This window comes from Zonotrichia leucophrys, chromosome 5 (assembly GCF_028769735.1).
Source record: "Zonotrichia leucophrys gambelii isolate GWCS_2022_RI chromosome 5, RI_Zleu_2.0, whole genome shotgun sequence".
Lineage (NCBI taxonomy): Eukaryota > Metazoa > Chordata > Aves > Passeriformes > Passerellidae > Zonotrichia > Zonotrichia leucophrys.
In genome coordinates this window covers 32,523,295-32,544,326 of record NC_088175.1, presented here as the reverse complement: position 1 = coordinate 32,544,326, position 21,032 = coordinate 32,523,295, and the positions used below count along the sequence as shown (strand labels likewise).

The following is a 21,032-nucleotide window of genomic DNA, read 5'->3' as shown; positions in this document are numbered from 1 at the left end:
ATTTCCACTTGATTACCTTCCAAATGTCTTTAAAAAAAAATCAGCTGTTGTGTAACATGAGAAGAATCAGTAACTCTGACACAGCAAAGACAGAAGCCCTAGTCTTAAAGAAGCCTGAGTAGTTGCACTGCAACGTAAGAAAACAATTTTTATGAAGCCATACTGTAAATAATTATCTTCTTTCCAGTTCATATGTCACTGAACTGCTGCTCTGTTAGAGACACATATTTGAACAAAGATACTTCCTTTTGTCTTCTGTCTCCCTGCAGACACTTTTTCTGTCTCTTTACTCATGTTGATACATGCTTTATGATACCATTCCTGTAACTTCTCATTGCAGGCGAGTTCCTTAGTCCTACCTCGCTCTTCTCCTTGGCGCGCTGTAGGATGCGCTCCTCGATGGTGCCTTTACAGATCAGGCGGTACACGGTGACTTGTTTGGTCTGACCCAGCCTGTGCGCCCGGTCCATGGCTTGCTGGTCTACTGTTGGGTTCCAGTCACTGTCATAGAAAATGACCTGCAAGGCAACACCACAGGGATTAAATAAAACTACACGTTTAGAGCACCTGGTGACTAAACAAACAGAAATCCAATATACTGATAATGGCAGAAGTTCAGTCATGTTTCACAGAATTACAGCCTCACTGTAGGCTGTGTTAAACTAGCCTTGCCTAGTCCTGTGAAGTCTCTTCCATTGCATTTCAGGTGAATTCAAACTAACTGACACTATGAATGCTTCAACTTCCAAAGAACATCTTTAATATCTTTTTAAATAGACTTGATAGGGAGGCAAAAAATTCCTAAGTTTGTTATCACATTGAATCACTGTCATACAATTAACTTACAGACTACAATCCCCATCATGGATGCATTTTAGCGTTACTTACCATCATATCAGAATTTCATGAGGAAAGTAGTACTCCAATTTTTATTCAAAACCTAGAAAAAGTCTAATGCTTCTAGTACTTTGACTATAAAAAACTGAGATGCTACATTAAATTAATATTGCACTATTACTCTAATAGTACTTTATGCACAATAAGCATCAAAACCAAAAGCATTTAAAGATTTTAGCAAAGTATTAAAAAAGTAACACAGAAAACCACTAAAAGTCCTCATGCAAGGAACCTCCCTGAGCTTCTATCTGTTTATTTCTTCTTTTAAACCCTGAAAATTCTACAGATATTTGTTTTCTTCTGATTTCTTGTGAATGACAGCAAGATAGGATAGGATATTTTTTATTCAGAGATCTTTGGGTTTGTGTGGCTGCAGACTTGAGGTCAAATCTGCAAGCACACCAGGTGCAGGTTAGAATCACAAGAATAGCTGTTAATGAAAAGATGAATGGTTCATCAGTATTCCTTCCCTAGTGATTAGTGGCAGCTGCTCCAGAGTGCAAATCCTTGCAATTTACCTAAATCAGTCTGTCTTTACACCTCAGGGGAAGAAATTTATCCTTCCTGAGTAGCTGATCTTCAACTACAAATGCCTTCCTACTTTTATAGGCATTGTTTCATTCTTCTGGACACAGAAAAAAGGGTAACTGATAACTATTCCCCTGTTTCCTTTGCAACTGAACCTTGGGAGCAAAGGGTCATTCATACAGTGAATGCTGTTTCATCTAAGTGTCATTTGCACCTGTAAACCCCTTCAGTAATCCAACTCCTCTCTGGACCCTGGTACTGAAGTATGTGTGGAGTGGGAAGAAATTTCCAACTGTAACCAAAAACTGTGTACCAAAAAGTCCAATATTCTACAACTTCATCATCAAGATAATATTACATTGTGAACAACAAAGTTAACAGTACATGCAATTTCACAATGTGAATGGCAGTACTAAAAATATTGATCAGTATGGGCAAGAGTGGCCAACTTTTGCACAGAATGACCACTTTTCCAGCATAAATTGTTACCAAATTTCACCCACCGTATCTGCAGCTGTAAGGTTAATGCCCAAGCCTCCAGCTCTCGTACTTAACAGGAACACAAAAATATCATTCCTGTAGAGGAAAGAGATGAAACCCTCTTATTTTGTGCACAAACAAGGAATAACCACAAAAGCAATTTTTTGACCCATATGAAGCAATCAGGGCTATTTCTATTACTTGAACAGTTCAGAATGCTTTGTGCTGTTCATTCACAGTCAAGGAAAAGAAACACATGAAAGAGTGAAAGAAGGTAATCTACAAATGAAGACAATCTGAACATGTAAACATTCAATTTGCAATTGCAGTTTATTAATCCGCATCAAAACAAATCAGGGCTTGTTTATCTTCCCCACACTGGAAATCAGGATTTCATACACATAAAGAACAATCTATTGTTTCACAGAACTGACCCAATGTTAAAGAAATCTTGCCTTAATGATGCTCAACTGATAAAAAAAAAGAAAAATAGAAGTCAAAACTGTGTAGATGCAAGTTCTGTTCTAAATTTGGTGCTTTGAACAGAACAACCAAGGAGACAACCCTATACATAGCATGACCAAATACTGATGAAAACTCCAGTGATAACACCAAAATCAAAGTTTCTCCTAAGTCGTGAACTGCACTAGTGTCTCTGCAGGGTCACCAGTATTTAGAACTGTTCCACACCTTATGGATCTGTGAACAGGCTGACACAAACAAAGCAGACAGTACACTAGTAGGGACTCCAAAGACATCAACACATTGTCCTTCTCTGCTTAAGAGAAGAAGTCTGGAATGCCACATCCTTTTGCTACTACACTGTCTGAACAACTTGGCAAATGCAAAATCAGTGAAGTACCAGAAACTCGAGCGGAATGAATGGGGAGGAACTAAAACCAAGCTGTCAATCTTAAGACTTTATCTTGCAAATAAAAAAGCCAAAGGAGTCAACAGGTACCTGTTTGCACTGAAGGTAATCTTTGGCCAGGCAATCTCTTGTAACTATAGTGGGATGTGTGTATAGACAGTCACCTGAACATGCAGCTGTGATATGCTTCTGGATATGCCATATGGGGAGCTAAGTGGACAGAGCCACACACTACGTGAACAAATTATCCTGCCACAGCTATGGATTTTCAGCACTTTGCAAGGATATTCTGCAGAATAGCTTAGTCTCAGTCATGCTTTTTTTCCTGGAAATATTTCTCATAAGTAAATCATGTATAAGAGGAATTCAACTATCATCTTAATAGGAATTCTTGTTTAGACTGGCTGACATACATTTCAAAGGGATTTCCTGCTGAAATTATTATTTTTCTTCAGTTGTTTTATTTGCTAATAAAATCAAATTCTGTCTGTTAATAAAACTAATTTTTTCACTTCTTTTGGTTAAAGGACCTTACAGGAGGAAGTGTGAGTATTCCAGGAGGACATCATAACCTTCAAGGAACTTGTTTCTGACACCTGGAAACAGGCAGAAAGAAAGGTACTACATTGTCCTCTCACTTCTGCACATGTTCAAATTCACTAGAAGATTCATCATTGCAACACAGTCCTTCAGGTCCATCAGCCTCCTGAACCAGTGACCTGAAAGGCCTTGACTCCTATCTTCAGCAACAATACTTTGGGACCACTAACATAAGGAATTTTCTCAAGTCTAGAATGTTGCTTTCACCCTGCAATAAGCAACTATCTATGAACCTAACTCCACCGAAATGGGAAAGTGACCTTCTTCCAAGCTCACCTCAACATACAGGAAGGATAACGGTACTGTGAACTACCATACCAAAATGATGCTGTATCAAGCCATAGCTCATGATTAAAAGGAAACTTAATAAACATAAACATAATCATTGTAAGTAATGCACCCTGATTCACTTATTAAGATGGCCACGATCCATTTTGGTTTACTAAATGAGAAGAGTTACACTACATTTCTAGCTAATAAAATCCCCATTTTATCTTTTGTATACTAGTTTAAGGTTTCTTAGTAAAATATGGTTAAATAGTTTGTTTTGCAGAAAAGTAGGTCACTTTCAATACTCTAGCATATGCAAGATTTTCAGTCTCATCTTTACAGTGTCAATTGTCAAAGCATTTAATAACCATTGGACATTTGCTGCTCTTCTATTGAGCTTTTTCCTAAGCAACAGCCTATTTGGATTGGCAAGAAGTACAATAGGTGGCTACACTAAAACTGCTTCCAGTACTCTTTCACAGATTCATATGAAAACCACTGACTACTGGTCAGCAAACCACCAAGAAACTGTTTTGGATAAATGAGGTCAATTTGATATAAAGAAAGATAAGTACAAATTTCATTTATTTCCATTACATCTTACATCGATTTCCTAGGTACATGTATTTAAGCAAGAACACATCTTGCAAACTACATTACCTGTTCTGAAAATCTGCTACCATGTCCCTTCGCTCAGAAATCTTTGAAGAGCCATCCAATCTCATGTAGGTATGTTTCCTATAAACCATGTATTCCTGCAAAAAACAAAAAAAATACAGTTATTCTTGAAACTGTTCAGTCTTGACTCTTGCAGAGCCCCTCGCCACACACAATAAAAACAGGATTGCTAATTATAACAAGGTTCCATAAACACATCAACAAATGTTCTGTAAGCAATACTTGATAATAATACAATCCAGAAGTTAAAGCTACTCCATCATATGTCAGCTTCTGCCTTTCATGTAAGACATAAATGACAATTCAGAGTTGGAGATACATTTGCTGTACTGCAGACCTGGTACATGCCTTCTCCTATAAATAAAAAACTAAACAAAAATCACTAAAATGGGAAGTTTGTTTTCACAGCGTCTACATTTTTACTAAATCCCAAGTTTTTACTGTGCAAGCAAACCTTTCCAAACACACCGATTGCATCTGCTCCCTGTCGATTGTATACCATTTGACTGGTGGTTTTAAAAACCTGGAGCTGTATAATGTCTGCCCAGCCTTTACCTCAGCAGTGAAGAGCCTGTGAATCTCTTCATAGGAGAACACTGAACACTTACACTGGTGTGTCAGCCCACAGCTCCTGCCAAGCAGCAGAACTGAAACCATTGCCTGAGACACAAATCAAATGGCATCAGCCAGGAATGTTGATGAAAAAGCAAATGGTTTTTCCACTGAGACACATTTTTTGTGCTCTAAGGTTATCAGCATTTCTTGATACCTGTGCAACTATCAACAAAATCTGAATTATAGACAAAGCTCAAATAACCACAGAGTTTCTCTGGAAAGACATCCTCTGGGGTGCTGAAAAGAGGCAACATCTACTGGTTACACGAGTTAGTTTTAGCCATACTGGTGCATGAGTCTTTTTGAGATGCTGTGAGTGCAAATGAAGACAGAAAGGAGCAGACAGTGCTTTAGCAGCAAGAACTATTGGATTCATCCTGCTCCAAGCCACAGTGCTCAGCACACACAGAACTGATGTGCTGTGAGAAAACATGGCAGTGCTTGCACTCTAATGAACCTTCTGACAGTACCATGCCCAGTCCTTCTTTTCACCAATCCTTCAGGGCTCCTGAGCCCTTTGTGTTCTGCAGAAACAGTGGAAGAGCTGCCATATTGTAAAGAAACTGAGAAAAAGACTGATGCAGAGGAAGCAAGCTTCAACATGAAGCAGATCAAAGAGAAAATGAGGTAAATAAAAATGTGGAAATGGCCAAATCCAGACGTGGATTACCTCCATGAAACAGAGATCATGGCTAGTAGGATTTCTGGAGTACAACAACAGAAGTTCAAAGCAGAGAACAGCTACTTCACCACACAGAAAACAAATCCTAATTAACTATTATTTTATTCCATTTCTATGACAGGTTTCTGCCACCAACTAAAACAAGACAGACAAGAGTTGTCAGGCACTATGCCACCTGTTCTCCAGATTTGATAAATTCTTTTAGTATTATGACAAGAACCTTTCCCTTTCACTTCTTTGTTACTGTCTTTATCTGCCTTTATGATGATTCAACCTTTCGATCTTGACTTAGTCTTCCCTCATCTGTTAACCACCTTTTCATTATCTGTCTTCTAAAAAAACTTCAGCACAAACAGAAGACAACTTATTTCATTCCATCAGGTGCATTTAGCCTTATTCCATACTTCAGACATTTTCACAAAGGCACAAAGTGCAAAAGAACAAATTATTCTACACCTGCAGTGCTGGCATTTATTCCCCCAGGTCTGCAAACTAGCTTTGTACATTAGCCCTTAGCTGAGTATGGCAAGAAGGCAGTGCTGCTAAAGCCAGTGCTCTTCTGGGCTTCCACAAGGATACTTTCTCAGGAAAATGTTTTCCCTTCAAATTACTTCACAATAAATAGAGAACTCTTCTGTTTTCACACAACTCATTAACTTTTGTTACAGTATAACCAAGGTATTTTACTTCATGCAGAACATAATCCAACCCCTCATCTCATGAATACAATCTGCTTCCCAGTGAAACCAGTTTCATTCCCAATGAAACTTTTATAGAAGAAAGCAATCACATGGAGAGAAACAACCAAAATCTTAAAAAGTATGAAATACACATCTGCATGAAAAAACAATACTGAGATTATAATTTATCCTCTTCTGTTAAAATAATTTTCCTCTTTGTATTTATATCTGCCATTTTATAATGGCTGAACTATGCAGCAGCTCTCCAGCTGAAGCTACATAAAACAAACATCATTTTGTAACTTTGTAAACAATGTACTTTGTGCTCTCTGCCCTGCATAGATTAGGTTACTGCAATATAGTCCAAACACTGTTAAAAAAGACATTCTGTGTTTTTTCATATTCAACTAGGCAGATATATTTTGACAGATCAGGAAAAAAACAGATATATATAGATACACAGCTTTTGCAAGGATTTTCTTATTAATGGAGTCCTTACTTGATTTTTAACTTAACTTCAGCTTCTGTTACTTGGGTGGGGAAAAAGAAAAACAGAGGGCTTAGTAGGTGGCTTATTTGGATAATAAAACACAAGTGAAGTTGAACATTCAAGAGATGGAATAGCAAAACAGTATGCTCATAAGCCTTTCAAATTGAATGCTAAGAGAAAAGACAGAAGCACTAAGCACAGCTTTATGAGCTTCATGGTGTAATGCAGAGTATCAACAAACCTACGCCATGTCCAATGTTTGCCAAAAGAAGAGGCATACAAAGCAATGCTAGGCAAAGTGCCAAAATACAGAATTGCAACCATGCAAGTTCTGTTTTTCCTCACAGCAGCAAAAACAAAATTCAGCTTGCGATTTGTTATTGAACTATTAACTGCTGACCTTAAAATACTCTCCTGTTCATACAGAACTCATGACTTAGGCAGCTATTGATTCAGGCTTCTAACTTTTTCTCTTCAGTTTATTGTGGAGAAGACAGTTTCCTAGCTCTCTAATGGCACAGCTGCTCATCAAATAAAGATTTTTTGTTTTTCAGAGGCAGAATGTCTGGTTTTAAATTATAAGTTATGACTTCATTCCTTATTTCTTTCCTATCCCATATGCCAGAGAACCTTCCAATATTGATGAAACTTCTGCAGAGGAATCAGATATTAGAGGGAAATGGTAATGGTCTGTGAAATTACAAGCAACATAAACACTGTAAAATTTACCACATTTCTCCCTCTTCCTTCCAATAAAAAGGCATGTAGGCATCAAATTAAAAAAGAAGGAAGCAGTTCAAACCAGGAAAAGAGGACAATTAAGCCATGCAACCCCTTGCCACAGGGCAGTGCAATTACCAACACATAACAAGGTGTTAAGATGCAAATGAAGACGACCATGGAAGAAGAATCCATGTTGGACAACTGAGTATATAGGAGGCACACTTGGTTGAGAAACCCCTTAAGCTGCAAACTGCTGGAAATTGAGTAATGGTGAAGTATGAGTATTCTTGCACTTTCTGCATAACATCTGCGTTATACATTGGTGTCAGCAGAACACTAGGTTGAACTTTAGGTCTAACTTTGTATGGCAGTTCTTATATTCTTATATTAATGCATTAACCTCTGGGTATCCTCTAGTATAGTAATTTTATTTAGGCTTTCTGCATCCAAATTATTGTACTTTCTCCGAAACAGTGTTGCTAAATCTCCATCTTCATAATTTGTCTTCTGTCAGCTATAGCTCTCCTACCTCCAGTAAGTCAATCATCCGTGTCATCTGGGAGTAAATGAGAACTCGGTGTCCTTGAGATTTCAGCCGCGTCAACAGAAGATCAAGAGCATGAAGTTTTCCACTGTCAGTGATCAAACTTTCTTTATCTAAAAAGAAATAGAAGAACAGGAGGTAATTAATAAAGCCAATCCAGATACATGCCACAAGTTATCTTCTAAGTGTTCCTAGCACTTCACTGCATTATAATCTCTGAAGCAGGGAGGTGTGATGGGAGAAAGTGCAACATCCCTTCTAGCTGATACTTAAAATCACAATGAAAACAAACAAGTTTTGTTTGCTGGGATGGGAGCACATCTATATGCTCCATGTGACAAAATCTCATTAAAGACTGGTCTTAAATATGGGCTCAATCCTTTTTCTGGACAGCCATATCCCTCATCTAAGGTTTTATTCTGCCCAGAACAACAAGCACTAAATGCTTTGACACTTGAAGAAATATTTTCCACTACACACATGAAAATGTTGTCCTTTGCACATTTGCTGCTACCTGCTGCTGAGCTTTAGACTTATCCTCCACAAATCAAACCCCTCACCTTCCCAGAAAAGAGCAGTTGTCCAGGTCACTGTAAAACAACAATGCCCTCACAGCACTGCCTTGAATTCTTCCCTGCCCTCTCCTTTTTTTCTTCTTTTGTTTTGTTTAAGAAATGTTTCCAGATGGCAATCTTTTCAGTCACTTCAGATTTTATACTTCATGTCCTGTCTATTTCAGCACTGCTCATGAAGTATTTTTCAGGAAGGAGATCTTCCTGTTTGTACATTCTGTACATAAACTTCAGTAAACAATACATTACTGTTGAAAGAGGATGAAGAGAAATTTTCTTCCAAAAATTATCTTTTGGAAAGGCCATTGATGATTCTCTATTCTTCTGGATGTCTGAACTTGGGTTTACAGCCAAAACGGAAAGCTGACAACTGCAGATGGTGCAGGCCAGTACAGAACCCAAGGATTTTCAGCATGTCTAGCAGGTAATGTTCTCTAATGCCTAGCAGGTAACACTTTTGCACACTTCCTCCTCCATAGAAGGAATTATTTCATGGGCTGAAGAGAATTCAGCTTTCTGTAAGGCAGTTAACTGTCTTGCCCAATATCCCAATTTAAAAAAAAAGTTATATACAAAATTAATTCTTCCATCTGACCACCATGTATTTTAATATAATCAAAAGCAGGTTCAGACTAGTAGAAGAGAGGAGCACAGATCACATAACAGCACTCCTAAAAAGGTCATACAAGCACAGCAGGCAACACAGGCCATGAGTACCAAAGTGATATGGTAGGTGTGCAGTCATGTGGCAGAGTAGTAAGCAATCCCTGCAAGTACAGCTATGGTCTTGCTGGGTAAAGCAGGATTGCAGTTGCTCTCTTTCAAAAGTATCTTTAGCTTAAATATAAATAATGGACTTGATGCTGGAATCTACATCAGAACATCAAAAAATGCAACTGTCCCCTTTCTGAAATTCAAAAAATGGTGAGTTTCCATATGGTTTAAAACAACTAGCTATTCCACTTGCTGTATAAAACAGTGCTGTGAATGCTCTCTCCTATGGCAATTTTAGAGCCACGCACCTGCAATTCACTCAAGTTGAGAACTCAAGACAAGACAGGTCTGCTCTTTCTTGCTTGTCTGCCTATCTAGATAGTGACTGTATTTTCTCCTTTTGGCAGTGATGATCCTGCTCTGCCTGGAGCAAGAACCACACCATTGCTTAAATTGTTGACAACTACCTTAGGAGATCCATTAACTAGAGAGCTGAGTCAAGGAAATACTGTAAGGAACCAGAGCCCACACATCACGCTAGCATTTGTTTTAAGTGCACTCATGATGCACTCATCTCTAGAACTGCATTCAGTCTCAATTACATGTAAATCATTAAGAGCTTCATGCATTCTTCTAAGGAAAACCAAATTTTCAACTTAGGCAATTAAGCAAAATGGAAATGAATTACAGCTACTTGGTTTCAAAATATACTTATGGAAGCCAAAGCCTTTGTTCAACAGCAGTATTTACTCTTTATACAAAATGTTATTATTTCCTTTAATGATAAATACAGCCATGACATTCTGCTTTCATTCTAATTGGTCAGCTTGCTATTTCAGAACAAATTATATTGAGTGAAGCTACATGAAAAGTCTAGATATATAATCTAGATATAGTGGGAAACTAACATGATTATTAACCAAAAGCTATCTAACTGGAAGAAAACTCAGAGAATCAACAGGGTCTGTTCAAAAGTTAGTGTTGACAGGATCAGATTAACATACTAGCAATGCTACTGTTTTTCTCACAAAGGCACCAATAGGTAGAATTAAGCTTAGCTGACTGGAAATGATGCATGTCCTCTGCTGCTGGCTCCTGAGGTCTCCATTGTGTAAGTTACTATTTTTAAATCGCAATGAAATGCAAATTACAAGTAAAGAATTTATCTGCAGATGATTTGAAAAGTTAGCAACTTGTTAACAGTTCATAAGTCATCCAATAGCTCATCAGTAGAGCAGACAGCACTGGTGAGAAAGTTTTCCAAGTTTTTTTAGGAGAGTAAAACAGTACTACCAAAAAAGAGATTTATCATCTCTGGAAGAGAAAATCATTTGTCCTTAACCTGGCACCTTTAAGCTTGCTATCCTGATGCCATTGATTTTTCTAAGATCAAGTATTTTCCCACGCTGAAAGCCTGCCACCTAGTGCTTCAAACAACAAATTCTGGAAAATGGTAACAGAAAATGTGCTTTTACTCATGCCATCTTCAGAAAACACCAGAATTATTCAAAAGATGAAAAAACCCTGTGTCTTCCACCTCTAGTTTCTCTCACTTCTGTTTCTAATTTTCTCTTACCTAGGAGAAATAAAAAAACTATTACTTTTTAAAAGGGGATTTCCAAAATTTGCAGTCCTACGTTTTTACATTTAATGATCAGCAACAACTCTAAATGACAAATTCTTCGGATTTTTTTTTTGGCTGTTGTTTAAAAGGAGCTTTTAAAACTTTAAGTCAGGTAGTGGTCCTGCACTGCAGTGTCCCTAGGACACAATTTTTAGGTTCTTCAGCACTTATGAAATAAACAAGAAAAAGGAACCAGACCAAATGGCCGTCAGTCTGAAAAAAACCCAAACCCAACTGCCTCCAGCCATGCTAGGATGTGGACATAAATTATCTACAAGGGGATACAGTGGGCCTGGGAAGAATAGTTACAAACGATTATGACTCAGAATAACCTTTGTCAGGAGCTCTGGCTGATGACTGTAGCTGGGCTCAGTGCTCTCTGGAGAATGAGAAAAAGTGCCTCTGGACATGCAAAAAGCAGAGGAAAGAGAGATAAAGCCTGGGTTCCAGTTGACACCCCTGGTTCCCCTCCTGACGGCACAATGGGGTCAGTGAGGAGCTAGCTGGCTCTCACAGTAAACAGCCAGTGAGGCCGGTGCTTTTTATCGATACTAAAAGGACTCAGACACTTCCTGCCATTTAATCCAGGACCATTTTTCTTTCAAAGAACAGGAAAAACCTCAAGAGATTCCCACAGTGATCACAGCTGAGCCTGCTGCCAGGGTACTGGGAATGCAGAGTCTGGGAGAGGACAGATCAGGGTTTAGGAGAGAGAGGTGTCCCCTTTCTTCTTGTCACCTATTTGCCACAGACCTTCACAGCAACTGCTCCATTTGACATTTGCTACTTTAGCCTTGCAAATGGCTCCTTCAGCACATCACTCCCTTTCTGTAAGGCACCGTGCCTGCTTCTGCACCTATGAGCACAGCTGTCCTCTTGTGGGGTGTGCTCTCTCCTCTTAGAGTAAGTTTAGGTTTGAATGCTACTTTCCACTTAATTAAAACAAAACTACTTTTTTACCCCACTTCTAGGTCAAACACTTCCTAAATTAAGCCAGCTTTATGTAACACACTCATCCCAACCTCCTTCTCAATCAAATTCTGTTGTGCTAATTTGCCCAACCTTGCACCTATCCTTTCACTTCTGAAAGCTTCTTGTACCCTACCTTTATTCCTCTAAAATTTTTTGCTGATAACAAAGTCCCCAGCTTAAAATGGAAGTCTTTCAAGAGAATGCAGCCCTGTCTCTTTTCTGCATTGGCTACTTTTCTACATTTCTCTATCCATGTCCTCTATCTTAATTTATCTCTTCAATACTTCCCACTTTTCTGCTACAGAGATTCATTTTCTTTTTCCAAATAACCAGCAAACAATTAAGAGAATTGCTGAAGAAATTATAAAATCATCAGCTATGACTGAGTATTAATCCAGTGCAAGCTCATGAAAAATGGTTTCTCCATTTCTTACATAGAAATGTGCATGTGCTTCAAATGACTCCAAACACTTAAGAAAATACATTCTTAAACCGGCCTGTAGCAAGCAAAAGGCCACTTTCCTTTTGCTGTACTAACTTCCCCTGCCAAACATCCTTGACCCAAAAGGGTCTGGGAATAACTTTGCATCTGGAAGTGTAAGCTGTTTTTCCTCTTGGCTATCTGTCAGATCTCTAGTACTTTCTGCAGAACTCTGCTTGTTGCTCAGGACCATCCTCTGACAGCTAGAGCATATCTGGCCCATGAAAGCCACCGCAGTACTGGCAAACCCTCTGAGATCTTGGATTACTTTAGTCTAATTCTAAGAAAAAACAGTACATTGATTTTACTGGTACACTGGTACCTTTTTCCCACTTTACAAGGAAATATGAGTAAGTCTTTATTTCAATGGAAATTCAGTAAGTCCCTCATTCCTTATTTTCCAGACTGATTTCCTCTGAACTTAGTCCTCAAACCTATCCTTCTCATGGTAGACTGCTAAAAGTAATTCTACCCTTTTCACCAGGCAGACCAATAAAAGATCTTTTACAACAATATGAAGCTCTTCCAACACCTTAGGAGGCAAGGTATGTCTCTTAACTTTTCATGCAATCTTCCTATCTCCAATCTCAAAACAGTATTTGGTCGTGAGAGCAGACTGCTCTAGTAAGCAAGTCTATCTCTTTATAGTCATTTGGAGGACTGACATGCAAAGAGAGGCTTGTAAGCATTAGAAAAACCTGTGTTAGATGTTTTCAGTATCCACTGAAGATTTACTTCAGCCAGAGGATGCAAAATCATGGTGTACTTTAAGATACCAGGTTAACTTTCACTCAGAAGGAAAAACAAACACACAGCCATCCCTAATCCTTCAAAAAGCCCACAGCCAAGCATAAACTACCACCAAATAACAGATGTCCTTATTTATCTCACCTCCATTCCACTGCAACCTCCAAACTCACCTGGTATCCTGATAAAGGACCAGCCGTTCTGAGGCCTGATCCCTAAGAGCCCTCCTGGATGCTCTGGGAAGAACTGGGAGCACTGCTTGAGCCAGTCAGCTGCAAGCTCAGGGGATCCATGGAGCACACACTGCTTTGCTTCCAGACTTCCTCCTTCCCTTAGTGCCCTGCGCTCGTATTCTGCACTTCGGTCATTGCAGTAGAACTCCAGTGGCACAGCTGTTACCTACAGGGAAAATAATAATAATCAATATTCCTGTTCACATTTCTCCCTGTCCCCAAACCCCCAGCTCAAGTACCTTACCACGGGATCAAATTTTAGAAGTCAAGTAATTATGAAATGTAGAAACAGAAAACAATCTTTGGTTGGGCTTAAACCAAGCAAAGATGCAACATCTCTCCACACCACAAAAAACACCATATGAACAACCAGGCACAGAAAACCTGCCTTTTGATAAACTATGCCTTCTGCCAACTGCTACACAACTGATAGCAAAACTATAGGAGTAATATCCTTGCTCTACCTCTCCTTTTGCCAAGATTTATTTCTTTTTAGTTCCACCCTTCACAATCAAGTATTTATCTCATTAGCAGAAATTACACATGCTGTCCTTAACAAAAATTCATGTGATAATTCAAAATTAGGGCAATTCATAGATTAGAAATGAGGAAAAAAGGAACAGCATATTTCTTGAGCTTTAAAGTTGCTTTGAATGAAGTGGGCACAGAAATAGTGCTCTTTTGCTTATGGCATTCTATGAATCCTATGCCCTCTTACCTGTTTCAGTATATACAACCCAGCTGGACAGACCAGTGTTGCAAACACAGGAAGTGTGATTTCATGCCATGTGAGCTGTTCTGGAACAGCTCCCTCAGTGTAACTCCCCCTTTTCTGCCCCATCCACCCAAATCTGTACAGAGTGGAAGGTGCACATGAGCCAAACAGCTGAACGTCAATGGCTGTAAGGTGCTCAAGAAAAACTCTGTTCCAGCAGAAAAGGCTGGATTTTGTAAAATCTGCAGCTTTCTCATATCTCTCCCTTACCACAACAGGACAACAACCAAAAGTGAAACTGAGCCATGGTACACAGCAGGATGGATGGCTCTGCTGGATTTAACTTCAGATACTTCACCAGGAGTTAAATACCATGATCCAAAGTAAACACAATTACAACACTTTCATGCAAATATAAATGCAAACCAATTCACTGTCTAGCACAAAATTAAAAAAAAAAAAAAAACCAACAGATTGCCAACTTCTTTCTACATTTTTTGAATGTAAATCTGTTTTGGGAAAACATTCTGGGGTGTTTATAAAATCTATTTATAACCAAGTTTACAAAAGAAAGCTAGTAGACACTTTTACATACTATCTAAAGACTTAATAATGTGTTATAAACTGACATAGAAATGAAAACAAATTTTACTATTAAGACAGCCTTGCAATACAGGCTAGTAACAGAGAGATTTGAAATGCTGTGACAATTTCTTCACCAATGTAAGAAGCAAATGTATCATTAATTTAGAAGTCATTGTTGCTTTTATTTCAGAAGTACAATGAAAAAATCCCCCATGTACAGTCGTGTAAGTTAAAAACATTGTCATGAATCCTAACAGTGTGCAAAATGACATTCCCTCCAGGACTATGAAAAGCAATGTAACAAATGAACAACAGAGAAAATGAAGCTTGTGAGAGTTTTCACATTTAAAATAGGCAAGTGGGGCTGCATGGGAAGAAACAGTACAGGAGGCTTATAGGTGAACAGTAAGCAGTGGACTTCCTGCAGAATTGAGATTAGTGGAATAATGGGACATCTGAAACATTAAACACAATAAAAGAACCATCTTTGTATGGCAGATGAAAAGCTTCTATATTTGAAGGCAGTTTAAGTTTTTGTTCCAGTTTACTCTGGTGTGATACAATTGCTATATTGAGAGTAACATATACAACATTGTATTATGCAAATGAAATATTTTAACAGCTTGTCTAAATGATAAGCAATAGATAGTTTAATTATTACCAGTTTTAAACACTGCACTTTAGAACTGTAAGGTAAAGAGAGCAACCCATATCTCAGGACAGCCTGGTATCTTAGATATTGGCTGTACATCTCTGCACATTTGTCAGCTAACTCAAAAGTAACAGGTATTAAGCAAGGTTTCCTAGTTGTGGCCCAGACCAGTTTCACAGGAGTTCTCATAGGAAAACATAAATCTCAGAGACTTCTGTTTACAGGGGCCAAACAATAGTTTAAACAGATTATTGAGCACAGTTATAGCACTTAAAAAAACCCCAACAAACAACAAAAAAGCCTACACAATCTTTGCAATAATGGTAAAGCCATTGTTTTTCAAGATGACAAGAGCTATTTTAATACCTGTCTATGGGTCTTACACATAGCCACACAAAACACTGCAAAGTGAAACAGGGTGTATTAAGACTGAACACATTTCCTCTACCTAAAAGGCACTCTTATAGTTGCTGCTATCCTGTGCTGCCACCTGCAGTCAAAGCATATGTTTGACCTTTGCGAAAAACGGCAAAACCTCTTCCAAAATACAAAATATTCAAAATCCAAGCAAGTTCTGTCACCTGAACACTGCTAAAAACACTGTACATCACAAATGATGGTACAAACTGAGGTTGCTTAAGTTGTTTACTATGCACCATCACATTTCAGTTCACATTTCTACACCAGAGACTGGAACAAATACTCTTTTCAAGCACAAACAACCTGCCATATTGATTTTCAGGACCTAGATTTTCCACCCCTAGGACAGGCAGCCACTACACACAAAACAGAGCAGACTAACTTCTGACACATAAACATATCCTATCTTCTGAAAAGAATACACAGATTTGTACACAGGATTTCCACAAGACAAACAAAGTCAGAAGATGCTACAAGCCATGTTTCAGTAACACCTTAACCTCAGGAAGAACTGGTAGGAGACAATCTTGACACAAACACTGTGCACCCCAGTGCTATTTCTACACTAACAAGAACTACTCTTCCTGCATATCCCAGGCAAAACTAACTGACCTCTGAGGACCCCAGACTACCTTTACCATCAGTTCCTTTTTTTTAGAATGCAGGCACATATTTCTAGGGTAGAGTCCTGTATCTTTTGCATGCCCTTACAAGTGAAAACAAGACTTTTCTGAAATGAACAAAACAAAGTCTTTCATTCAAGTTTGTTCACAAGTTTGTTCACTCTTCTCTTTATTTTCACATGGCACATTTTTTCAAATTTTTCTCCCCACAGGTTTGTTTTTCTGGTTTTACTAATAACAAAAGATAGATTAGTCTTCAGTATTAAATCCTCTTCTGTAAACACATTATTGTCAAACTGATTGATTGTAAGAGTCATGGTTCAGAAATATATCAAAAATACAGTGAAAGGGATGTATGAATGCATTTCCACCCTAAATTAAACAAGTTAGTTTAGCTAAGGCAATTGTAAAATGCTTCCTGCATTTATCTTCATGCAAAGTTCACCTTTCAGACAGTGTGAGATGACCAAAATGGCTTCACACAATATTCCAGTCTGTAAGGAATCTATTGAAATTAAACCAAACAGTGTTATTCAAAATTTATTTAATTAGCTTCTTAATGACAATGCAAGATCCATCCTCCAAGTTATGTTTTTTATGATTGAGACCTGTCTGTACTCACAAAAACTGCCTGCATAGAAAGAAGACTTACTCCCTCCCCCAGCTGCTACATAAACATACACTCCTATTTCTATCATTTGCTCTGTTAACTTCCCAAAATTCATCACAGATCAAACAACAACAGAAGACTATAGCTTCTGGGAACATATGTGCTCCTTCTGCTCTTTCAGGTCTTCTACACTTTTGCAAAAGTTTCTAACAAGCATAAAATTAAATCTTTGTGCTCCTAAAACAAAAAGCCATGTCTACACTTAATCATTTTTGTACACCAGCCAAACCAAAACGAATAACTTTTTTCACTAGAATAAACTCAGATACAATTTCTTTTCACCTTTCCCTTAGTTTGTAGCCTTCTGAGCCCCTCTCCACCCTTTCTGCTGTAGGGGAGCAATTCAACATATTCTTCATCCATGATGCAAATTTAGGTACAAAGAGGGACAAATCAAAGGAATCTGAAGGTGAAGTGGCTTTCACAATTTACTCTAAGAATAATCTCTTGTTCTCCAGTAAGGCAGTACATTTTAACAGAGAGGTGACATGTGACTTTGAGCAGTTCAGCTGGATTCCCAGCCCTTGAGCTGCTGACACAGATAAATTCAGCATTCTGTGGTGATGACACCTAAATCTCCCCCTTGGATTATCAATTAATATTTTACTTTAATATCTCTTCTATAATTGCTTTAGGTATTAGGAGAGAAAGTGAAATCTTTGAACAGGTCCTGTTGGGTGCATCTTACAACTTTCCTTTTCCCCTCAGTACGCATTACAGTCACTTCCCCTACGAAAAACCACTATTGAACACTGTAGCAAAAGGATATCCTCACAACAGTTTTACCCAACCAAAAGAAAGTAATATATCATTGTGTTCCTAAGACACAGTTCTACCAGGGTTTAAAACACAATAGAAAATACATAATTTACAACTTAACTGGGACTTACCCGTGGACTGGCTATGCACAGGAAGGACGGTAGCTCAGTCACCTGGCAGCATCGTACACATGAGGTAGCTGATCTCCTTCTATATATGACATGGTCTGAATAGCCAGTAACTGCTTTACAGTGGCTGCTGAACACAAGGTTCTGAAAACAAAATTAAGATGAAGAAGTTAATATCTATGAAGAAATACTACTCTCAAATCTTGTATCCACTCATGAGGAATACAGACAAAGCACATTCCGTATGTATTTCTCTTTGAATAAAGAAAACTCTACACATCTTCTGTGGAGAATACGTGAAGAATCTTTGTGTAATTATCAGAACAATCAAATCCAGAAATGTTTGCAGTCAGAATAGATCATATCAACACTTGTCTTGATGCTCAGCTGGAACCAGAAACAAGTTTTTCTGCCTTTGAACCTTTTGACTCTAGCTCTTCTAATGCAGGCAGTCCAGGAATATTCTAGTAAGTCTGATCAGGGTGTTTTCTAGCTATTCATTTATCTATTCTGAGTTAAAATTGAATTTTGCAGAGCATTATTCTGCACACAACAGGAAACTAGCAATAATTTTAGAAGCATTAAGAGGCATACATCTCACTGCCATAGGACCACAGGATGTGGTAAATGGCAATTCCAGCACTTAAGTTCACTTAAGTAAAAGGTAAATGGGATCTCAAGTTTTGCTGCTTTTCTGCCCCAGCTCCTAATGCACCAAAATTAATGGCATGCTACTTTTACTTTACAGAGCCTACCAATTTTATGAAATCCCAATATTTGAAGTTGCAAACATCCAGATACACGATAGAAGCAGACACCCTGTACAGCATGTCATACATTAGATATATGCATTTCTATGTATCAAAAAATGCTAGAAAACACCCACAGCAGGAGTCTATTATGGATAATGCATTCTGGGCCCTTTCATTTCCATTCACTGGGCAAGAATGCAGATGGCAAGCACATATCATTTGGAACCTGCTGACCAGAGAGGAGAACAGTCTGACTGTACATACATGCCAGCACTACCTGCACTCAACCCTAGCCCCTAAGCACATCCTTCAGCTGCTGCCAGTGAGACTCATGGGCTGGAGCTGGCAAAAAAAAGTTGTCTGACTGAACATTTCCTCTTCTATATATGAAAGCTGAGAGCTGAAAGCTGACAATAGTCTAGCAATGACACTCAGCAGAGCTAAAAAGTACAGGTCAAAGCTTGGCCCACACTGGATAATGTGAAGTGATCCAAAAAACAGGCTCTTACTCAGCTGACAATTCTTAATCAGTAATGCTGGCTTAAGCAACAACTCCTTCACATGTTTTCTCCGGTCCTCACAGAGCCCCTTCTTGTTGGCCTAGCTGTCTGTATTCATTAAGATGCTGATCAAGATGAAAACAAACCCTTGCCCCTCTGCTCCAAGTGAGTATTGTGACATGCTTCACCACCTGGTAAAACTGGCCAGGTGCTGAAACAGCAGTGTGGGAATCACAGGGCTGGAAATACATGCCTGTGGACAATGGATATGAATGCTGGCTTACTCATCTGAGAACAGAAACAGTGGCAACAGAGCACCAACTCTGCTGCTAAAAAGGGCAAGTCCTTTCCCATATTTGTGCCACTTCCTATGCTAATTTTGTCTCCTCTCCAGAAGCCTCTTTGGCTACAAATCTGAGCAAACAAAAAATTCAACAGCCATAAAAATACAAGGTTTTCTGCAGTTGGCTCATACTAGATGTGTTGGGGTATGCCTGCATCAGCAGACGGAGGGTTCCAGAGTTGAGAGTAAAGAAAGGACAGCAAGAGTCAGAGGGGAAAAAATGAACAGCTGCTTTAGCTCAAAGCCTCTCTCTTCCCCATCCCTGGACACCACACTGGGAGTACAGCTGATTTTATGAAGAAGAATCATCACTGCAGACAGTCACAAGAGCTTTCCAGTAAGTCTTATGACAGCAAGCATTGACATGCTGATTGTGACCCTGGTCAATAGAGGCATTTGGTAATTATTTCCTGGAAAGTCAGAATACAAGAAATGGATAGAGAAGAAGTTAACAAACTGTAATTCCAAACCTATGCAAGTTTGTTACTTAATTCTCTTTTGGAAAACAATATCAAAGACCCATTTAAGATGACTTTATGGCAATTTAAGTACCTGGAGGAAACAAATAAAGCTTCAAGAAGGTACTCAAAATAGGAGAAAAATATTTGCACCTGGGCATTAATCTGCTTTGAGTGCTAGATTCCTGTGTACAAACTATGAGCAGATATAAGGAACATCCCTCTGAATTCTGACATATGCAGCTGTTAAGTATTCATGAATGGAGCAGTCACCAGATATAACAGGGACAGTGGAAACCCATCAGCTTCCCATCAACCACATACATGGAAAAGATTAGGTAAAATTACAGGACTGAACACAGCCACAGCTCTGAAATGGCTCACATACTTTAGAACAACAAAGCCAAAAACCAAAGAGGAAGACTGCTAAAAGCCCCAAATGTACAACTATGCACTCCAAAATAAGCTGAAAGAGGGTCTCCTATATTGCAAATAGAGCTGCACATAAATATGGGTGATTGCTACCAACATCTTAAGCCCATTAACACTCCTACATTTTTTAACAGAAATAAAATTATGAAAGGAAAGGAGGGAAGCGTTCATGTAAACAGAGCAGATTTTATATTCATTTAATTCAATGCATACAAATGAATACATATCATGTGGAGGTGTTGAGCAGGGGCAATCAAGAGACCTCACACTCTGCAAGCAACTTCTGCATTTACATGATTAAACATATCTTTAGACAGATACTACTTCAATTTCAGAAATATCCATTAAAAAAAAATGAGTCTCTTTTTCTATTGACTTATTTTCATACTTTGTCTCTTACATCGGAAATGCTGATCTGAGCAGTTAAGAAAAACCTTTCCAGATTTTACCATTTCCTTTTTCCTCTTTTCTCAGCCTTCTCATTCCCTACATGTTACTCTCTTATGAAGCCCAAGAGGAAGCCTTGGGGAATGTTACATTGAAAGCTTCTCCAGTCTGGGCTAAGGAAAAAGTTAATTCATTTCACTCACAATA

At 38.5% G+C, this 21,032-nt stretch overlaps 1 protein-coding gene across 3 annotated transcripts in view; it reads right to left on the bottom strand.

The window, feature by feature from the left end:
• Window positions 1–21,032, bottom strand: part of INO80 (INO80 complex ATPase subunit) — a 61,462-nt gene that overhangs the window by 7,401 nt on the left and 33,029 nt on the right. For all 3 annotated transcript variants that reach the window (XM_064714361.1, XM_064714360.1, XM_064714362.1), the window contains 6 exons: window positions 17,957–18,097; window positions 13,342–13,567; window positions 8,044–8,171; window positions 4,307–4,401; window positions 1,929–2,001; window positions 360–518 (listed from right to left, as the gene is read on the bottom strand). In XM_064714361.1, the coding sequence (XP_064570431.1) occupies window positions 360–518; window positions 1,929–2,001; window positions 4,307–4,401; window positions 8,044–8,171; window positions 13,342–13,567; window positions 17,957–18,097 (822 nt within the window). The remainder of the gene's footprint in view (window positions 1–359; window positions 519–1,928; window positions 2,002–4,306; window positions 4,402–8,043; window positions 8,172–13,341; window positions 13,568–17,956; window positions 18,098–21,032) is intronic.